The sequence below is a fragment of the Lissotriton vulgaris genome, chromosome 11 (assembly GCF_964263255.1).
Source record: "Lissotriton vulgaris chromosome 11, aLisVul1.2, whole genome shotgun sequence".
In the NCBI taxonomy this organism is placed as follows: Eukaryota; Metazoa; Chordata; class Amphibia; order Caudata; family Salamandridae; genus Lissotriton; species Lissotriton vulgaris.
In genome coordinates, this window is record NC_141699.1 from 621,435,728 (window position 1) to 621,444,290 (window position 8,563).

Genomic DNA, 8,563 nt, shown 5'->3' on the forward strand with positions numbered 1-8,563 from the left:
GTACACTACAAAGCATTCCTAGATAAATGGAGTAGAATTGCAAGCAGGTGCTCACGAGACTTAATGATGCTAATCGTAGAGACTGCAAAAGAACTAGCAGCAGAAGTCAGGTCAGAAATTGAAGAACTAGAAGATAAAATAAAAAAGTTGGGCAATATAGATGATGAAATGAAAAAAATTGAGGAATGTAATAAGGAACTGGAATCATTGATCAGTTATTTAGATAAAAAGAAAAACGATAAACTGTTAAAAGATAAACGGTTTGCCACCATTGAAAATACCTACCCTTATTTAAAGGCTGATTTTTATAAACAGAACCACTACACGGAAGACAATAGAGATAAACAACAGTGAGTTAATACCTTTTCAGAGACCTCAGACTCTGAAAATGAAAAAAATGATGGCTACTATGAACCTGATACCAACTACAACCCTAACCAAGGAAGAGGGAACCGTAGGCAGCCTTTTTTAGGGAACCGAGGGACAGGGCGGGGACGTCCGAAGGTCCATTTTGAAGGTCAACCTCGAGGGAATTACAAGCCCCAGCACCATCACCAGCAAGAGGACCCACAATTCATCATGGAAACCAGAAACAGACAATACTGGAAACCAGGCATGTAATCCCTATCTTTAATTTAGCAAAGATAGAACTGGATGAACCCAGTACTAAAGTATTGTCCAGAGGCTTGTCATATGTCCCCCATTCGAACCTTAATCTTTTCGAATTGTATTGCGACATCATCATTTCCTTCTTTCGAAAAATTTGATTGAAAAAATAATTTGCTTCGATCCCTCAATTAGATGAAGATACTACTTCTTTAGGATTCCATAGCCTTCCGTCCACTTTCAGTCCCTCGCTAGAACAGCTAGGCCCTGAAGTAGCCATATTTGAATTGGTAGTGTTAAAGAAATTGGATCAGGCCCTACGCTTCATCCCTAAACCTGCATATAACTTAGATAAAGAGGAACATCAAGCTCTACTTTCTCTCTCCTCTAATGAAGAGGTAACTATAAAGGGGTGTGACAAAGGGGGAGGGATAGTCATTATTGACACAGCCCAATATGAAACTAATATGATTAAGATGTTAGATGATCCAACATTTTATAGCCCAGTCAAAACATACTCGACTTTGACTTTATCTAGAAAAATCCAATCCTTGACTACAACGGCCCTAGAAGATGGTCACATTACCAGCAAGGAATTTGAGTTTTTGAACCATAACCAGGGCAAGTTGGCATGCATATATGGACTTCTTAAAATACACAAGAACCAATGTGACACTCCATATCGCCCAATAGTTTCCACAATTGGAACAATAACTGAACCTTTATCCAAATATGTGGATAACTATCTGCGTCCGTTTATACCTAAAATCAAGTCATATGTTCGCGATACAGGCGATATGATTAGGAAAACTGAAGGACTGGCTTTTAACCCCAACCAGGATTTATTAGTAACTATGGATGTGGAGTCCCTTTATAGCAACATCCCATTAGCAGATGCGATGAAAACCACTGCCTGGTTTATTGAAGAACAGAATATCCCATGCCCAAAAACTTTTCTCCTTGCCTGTCTAGAAATTGTTCTCACTGAGAACATTTTCGGATTTGGATCACTAGCTTACCGACAGACTAAGGAAGTAAGCATGGGTGCCTCTGTAGCCCCCATCAATTGCTAATATATTTATGGCCGCATTTGAGGATAAATTTATCCAGAATGAAATTGCTCCCTTTTACGATTCTATCTCCCATTGGTCCAGATATATCGATGATATATTTTTTGTCTGGACCGATGGGAGAGACACTCTTGAAGAGTTCATTGCATGGATAAATGCAGCAGATCAAAATCTACACTTTACTTCACATATTAGTGCAGACAGAGTTGAGTTTCTCAACATTGTCATTATGAACTGTGAAGGAGTACTTAAAGTAGTCCTCCATGTTAAATCTACAGCTCGAAACACCCTACTGCATTACAAGAGCTTTCACCCTGGAAAACAGAAAGACAGTATCCCCTTTTCTCAATTTCTGCGAGTCAGACGCAATTGTACAGACCTTGCTGACTTTGACAGACAAGCATTAATTATGAGATCCAAGTTTATTGAAAGGGGCTACCCTCACCGGCTGGTGAGACACTCATACAAGAGGGCACGCTACTATGACCGAGATTGTCTCTTGCAGGTTAAAGCCCCTAAACCAACTGAACAGGTAGTTTGCATAACTAAACACTCTACAGTGAACGCCAAGATAAAACAAATTATCAGTTCGAACTGGCATATTCTCAACAGTAACTGTACAAACGAACAGAAGTTAGCAAAGCCATTATTCGCCCATAAATGAAATAAAAACATCAAAGAATATATAGTGCACTCCCGTATCAAACCAGCAACAAATAGTCATAGCCCAATGCAAAGATCAATTGTCACAAATAACCCGATCAAAGGGACCTTCCCTTGCTCTACATGTACCTCCTGCAAGAATATACTTAGAGATGATGAATTTATCTATAATGGACATAAAACTGTAGCCAAGGAGATGTGGAATTGCAGATCATCAAATGTGATCTATTTTATACAGTGTCCATGTCTGCTTGGCTACGTAGGAGAAACATCGTGAATGATTCAGACTCGCCTGACTGAACACCGCTCTGCGGTGAGAACTAAAAAAACTGTTGCTCCCATGGTGAAACACTTCATGGAAAAGAATCACTGTCCGGAAGACTTGAAGTGGCGTATCTTAGAGAGGATCCAAACACCAGACTCCAAAGGAGGAGGAATTATTAGAAAGAAAAGAGAGGTGTTTTGGATCTTCATCTCCGATACCTTTCGCCACGGTTTAAATAGTGAAATTACATGGGAGACGCTATTTGTTAACGGATCTTCCAGACATATTGAATTACCCCCCTATTGACGATAACCATCGAACTTGGTGGGTATTTGTCGTTATGCCAAAACATAGTTATTTAATTAGGCAACATAAAATTATCCTAAATTAGATCAAAAATAGCAGTGATATTCTTGATTAATGCCTCCTTGTGAATACTAATGTTCTCTTTATTTCTTATGTTATGTTCCCAGTGCGGTGACCATAATAGTAGTTAGTGAACAATTGATGCACGTCAGGATTATGGCTGACCTCAATATAATATAGACCTGATAATTATGTTCCCCTATCAAGAATTTAATTGCCCAACATATTTTTGAATATATTAATATCTATCAAATAGTCTGCCTTCTCTTTCTTCCCCTTTTTTGGGGGATTATATTATCTAATAAGGGAAACTGAGAAAATATAAATAATCCATCTTCTCTGAGGCCTATGTCATCTAATGTTTATTCTACGAATTAAAATTGTGATCGAATATTGACTTCACGACATTTACATGATAATGAGAAATTTCCTAGTTACCACAAAGGAAAGTTTCAATTCTATTAAGGAGGCGGAGGCGAGGATTTTGCTAGTCCTTTCTCCATTTTATTGGACAGCAAGTTAGTAGTAAAAGAAAAAACATCACATCCAGGACTACCCAAACCAACATGGCAGCGGTAGCCCTGGTAACCTAACAACCAATCAGAGTCCAACAGTTCGTATATATGGAGTCCCAGCTGTTAGTCCTTCCTCTTTCGTGGGAGCTGCCGCAGGGAAGAAGTCATCCAACCACTAGTCCGTCTTTTGATCGGAGCCTAGGGAAGAGAACAAAATAATAATATCTCGTCCAGAACAATGTCGAAGAATTCAAGAACATTGCAATGGAGTAACAGAACTAAATGCAGATAGAACTTAATCAACATTGCACAGCTTATCAATGAAAACATTAAAACTCAGAAAAAGGTATACTCCCTTAGACGAAGTAACAAATCATAGTCCAGTTACGGGAGGGCAGGCTCGATAAGCCTGGGTGGGAAAATCCTCGCCTCCGCCTCCTTAATAGAATTGAAACTTTCCTTTGTGGTAACTAGGAAATTTCTAATTCTATGTCAGGGAGCAGAGGCGAGGATTTTGCTTGTTCAGAGCCTACTCACCACCAACGAAGCAGCCTCATGGATTGGCTTAAAGTAGAACTTTTTGAAAGTCGAATCTGAGGACCAATCCGCTGCATTCATGATATCCTCCAGGCGTCCACCTACCTGAATAGCCTTGGAAGCCATTGCACCTATAGTGGAATGAGCCCCAAAGTCAGTGACGCTAATTCCAGCTTCAGACATTATCCACCTGACCCATCTGGCAATGGTGGGAGAGGAAACTGCCTTGAACGGTTTCTTAACCGCTATAAGTAATTGTCTTTCGCCCGGAGGGCGGAGCTCAAGGGTAACATCCTCATATGTCTTAAGGCAACGAACAACACAGAGCTTTGGCGAATCTGGGAAAGCCGGGTAGGTTACTGACCTGGTATTACATTTAGTTCTTCTTGAAACAGTAAATGTAACCCCTTCTGGGGTAAAAACCCTGGCTGACACGTCCAGTGCACGAACATCTGAAGCACGTTTACATGAAATCAAGCAGAGGAGAATCGCTAATTTGGCCGAAAGCTCCTTGCGGGACAGGTATTGATTATCCTGCCAGGACTTTAGAAAATTCAAGACCACATTAACATCCCACAAACCTGAATAACGAGGTTCTGGGGGGCACGAAAGGCGAATACCTTTAAGGAGTTTACAAACCCAAGGGTGCTCACCAACTGGAGAGCCATCAACAAGGGCATGCCCAGCAGAAATTGCCGACCTGAAAGAATTAATGGTGCTATACGCCAATTTCTTTTTGAAAAGATCAGCGAGGAAGTTAATCACGTCGGTGACAGAGGAGCCCATGGGATCCAGGTGTTTTCCCACACACCAACGAACCCATCTGTTCCATGCTGATCTATACCGCTTAGTGGTGTTAGTAGCCCAGGCTCCTCGAATGAGGAGCTCAGCGTCTCTCGAAAGAGAGTCACAAGACCAACGTCCCCTGAAATCCTCCACGCCATGAGACGTAGATGGCCCTGGAGAACCAGCGGATGCGGGTGACCCAATGGATCCGTCAGAATGTGGTCGAACAACGGAAGCCGAAGAGGCTTGTCCCAGGATAGTTCCAAAAGAGAAGGGAACCAGCATTGAGCTCTCCAGATTGGCGTGATCAGAATCAGAGAAGCTCTCTGCCTGCGGACTTGAGCCGCCACCCTTTGAATGAAAAGGAAGGGGGGAAACGCATAAGCTGGAAACAGGGACCAGTCCTGAAGGAAGGCATCCACTGCTTCCGCCCCCGGATCCGGTTTCCAGCTGTAGAAACGGGGAAGCTGGGCGTTCCATCTGGACGCAAATAAGTCCATTACTGGAAGACCCCAAAGGTCCGAAATTCTCTGAAATACTGAAGGATCCAGTCTCCAGTCGCTGGCATCCCGGAAATTCCTGGATTGCCAATCCGCAACAGTGTTCAGATCGCCTGGGAGATACTCCGCCGTGACAGAGATCTGGCGAAGAAGGCAATAGTTCCAAAAGTCTTTCGCAAGGTCCGCTAGAACCTTGGAGTGCGTGCCTCCCAACCGATTGATGTACCTGACCGCCGTTGTGTTGTCCATCCGAAGAAGCACACAACACGAAACTTTGGTCGAGGTGAAGGAGCGGATCGCGAACGAGCCCGCAAGGAGCTCCAGACAGTTGATATGGAGGTGAAGTTCCTCCTCCGTCCATCTGCCGCCCACCGAGAGGGAGCCGCAACGGGCGCCCCAACCCTGGCGACTGGCGTCTGACTCGATCACCAGATCCGGACGGGAACCGAAAATCACCTTCCCGTTCCAGGCATCCATGTGATCTAACCACCAGAGGAGTTCCGATCGGGCTTCCAGATTCAAGGAAATCAGTTCCGAGTAAGTAAGACCCTTGCGGAGGTGAAATGCCTTCAGTCTCTGAAGAGCCCTGTAATGGAGATGGCCTGGAAAAATGGCCTGGATCGATGAGGAGAGTAAGCCCACAATCCTGGCCAGTTGGCGGAGGGATACTCGATCCCGCCGAAGAACCTTGCGAATCTCCTTCTTGATCTTGGAGATCTTTTCGGAAGGAAGGTGAAGAGTCGCATCCGTAGTTATGATCAGAAAGCCAAGGAAAGTCATTTCCTGTTGGGGAAAGAGGTTCGACTTCTGGGCATTGATGATGAAACCCAGAGACTGAAGGAGGGTTATAGTGACCTGAAGATGATGAAGAAGGAGGTCCCTGGACTGACACATTAAAAGAATGTCGTCCAGGTAAACAATCAGACGAATCCCTAGGGTCCGGAGATGTTCTACCACTGGGCGCAGGAGTTTGGTAAAGCACCAAGGTGCTGAGGAAAGACCAAAGGGAAGCGTAAGAAATTCGTAAACCTGATTCCTCCACAGAAACTGAAGGAATCGACGATGAGGAGGAAAGATTGGAACCGAAAGATAAGCATCTTTCAGGTCCAAGCGAACCAGCCAATCGTTCTGTAACAAAAGGTCCCTCAGAAGATGGATGCCCTCCATCTTGAAGTGTCTGTAAACCAACCACTCGTTGAAGGAGCGGAGGTTGATTACTGGTCTGAACCCTTTGCCTTTCTTTTCCACCAGGAAGATGTTGCTGAGGAAACCGTTTGGGTGAAGCGCCGAGGGGATAATGGCGCCTTTTTGTAACATCGCCCGAACCTCTAAATCGACAAGTTCTTGGTCTGAGACAGAAAACACCAGAGGACGAGGACGAGAAAGCTGAACAGGGGAACCGTAGAATTCGATGTGAAACCCCTGAACCGTCTCCAGCACCCAAGGATCTGAAGTTATTGACGCCCAGGCCTGGGGAAACAACGCTAACCTTCCCCCCATTTGAACCAGAGAGATGATTCGAAATCTTACCATTAAATCCTCTGGAGTTGGACTGGAATCCACCACGTCCTTTGCCTTGGCCTCTGCCTCCTCTGGAGGGGTAAAAGGTACCCTGTCGTCCATCATTCCAGCCGTTATTTCGTTTGTACTGGCCTCTATTGGGGCCTTGCTGGACCTGACGGCCGGAAGAGCGACCCCTGCCTCTGCCGGCCCCGCCAAAAACCTTTCTGGGGAAGAATTTTTTCATCGAAGCCTGAGCCTTGTCCAGAGCCGAAAAAGTTGCCACAAACTTCCCTAACTCCTTAACAAAGGGGTCACCAAACAAAGCACCCTGTGCAACAGGGCCTGCCTCCGAAGACGACAACTCCCCTAATTTCGGGTCAATCTTAAGCAGTAAGGAACGTCGCCGTTCTGCAGAAAGCGCGCAATTGGCATTGCCAAGAAGGCACAATGCCCGTTGCGACCAACCAGCAACGTCATCAACAGACATCGGTAAGCCCGACTCCTTAGAACGTTGGGCCGTCTCAATAATTTTAGTGAGAGGGCCCACCACATCTAGGAGTTTATCCTGACAGGCTTTCCATGACCTATCAATACCCTTTTTGGGATCCTTGATATATTTTGCAAAGAAGGTACACAACTTGGGGTCAATCTCAGGGGTGCATGCCACTCTAAAGGGAAGGGAAGGGCGAGGGCACTCAGAGCGTAGACGGAGTCGGACATCCTGAGGTAAAGGCTGTCGAAGCTTAGCTGCGACATAATCAGCAGTAGACTGCTCAGGAAACCACTCCGATGACCTAGGTCTTACAATAGTAGATGGGTCAAACATATTAGGAGGCGCAAGATCACCCTCCGTAAGACTAGGAGCACTGGGCTTAGGGCGCCAGGACCTGCTCACATCAGAAAAATCCTCTGAGGAAGCATCCTCATCCTCATCTACGTATTCGTCCTCCTCATCATCTCCCTCAATGGGGAACCCTCCCTCCGGGTCAAGGTCCTGGGTGGCAAAACCACCAGTCTCTCCGGGTGAGTCTTCCCCCCGATAGGGTGCGCTTCTAAGCGTGCGCGCACTCTTACGGAACACCTCAGATAATTTACTGAAGCCCTCCAGGTGCCCCGCGTCACGCTTCCTGGCCGTACGTGGTAGAGCACACGGAACACCACTGGGCCCTGCCCCACTGTCCCCAAAAACACCAGTATCATTCTTAAACACATGGGCTGACAGTCTGTTTACACTGTCCTGCAGAGGTGCCAGAGCTTGGGCTATCGCCGAAGAGAGAAGCCTGTCAACCTCTGCAGGAGGGTGTAAAGGGGTCAGTTGTGGCTGAACATTAGGAGCCACCACCTCAACAGTTGAAGGACCGGACTGCATATTAGCAGAAAAACTGGTACCCATACACAAACACCCCAACTAAATACAAGGGGAAATCCCTTCACACAGGTACCAGGCAGGTTAACACAATAGAAAACCTGAAACCAAAATTCTGACAGAAATTATAATTAATTTCAAAAAATTTCAGTCAGAAAAATACTTCTTGCCGTCTAAAACGGCGTCAGTGTGAGGGAAGAGGCTGAAAAATGACAGAAGCGCAGTGCCTCAGCGCGTTTCTACTCAAGCGCGAACAGCTGATCGGCGTCAGAAGCCGACACCAAGATCGCGCACGCGCGAAGAATGAACGCTCGGGCTGAAAGCCTACCGCGTTATAGAAACACAGCCTACAATAAGGCAAAGTCAAATACAAACAATCGCTATAA

The 8,563-nt window shown here is 45.4% G+C and overlaps 1 protein-coding gene across 1 annotated transcript; it reads right to left on the reverse strand.

Moving 5' to 3' along the window:
• Window positions 1–3,465: 3,465 nt before the first annotated feature.
• Window positions 3,466–8,333, reverse strand: LOC147683246 (uncharacterized). Its single transcript, XM_086944813.1, has 2 exons — window positions 6,839–8,333; window positions 3,466–3,683 (listed from the first exon to the last, which is right to left on the reverse strand). Exons 1-2 carry the CDS (start codon window positions 8,202–8,204, stop codon window positions 3,661–3,663), a joined length of 1,389 nt encoding a protein of 462 aa, XP_086800939.1. The 5' UTR covers window positions 8,205–8,333; the 3' UTR covers window positions 3,466–3,660.
• Window positions 8,334–8,563: the final 230 nt, after the last annotated feature.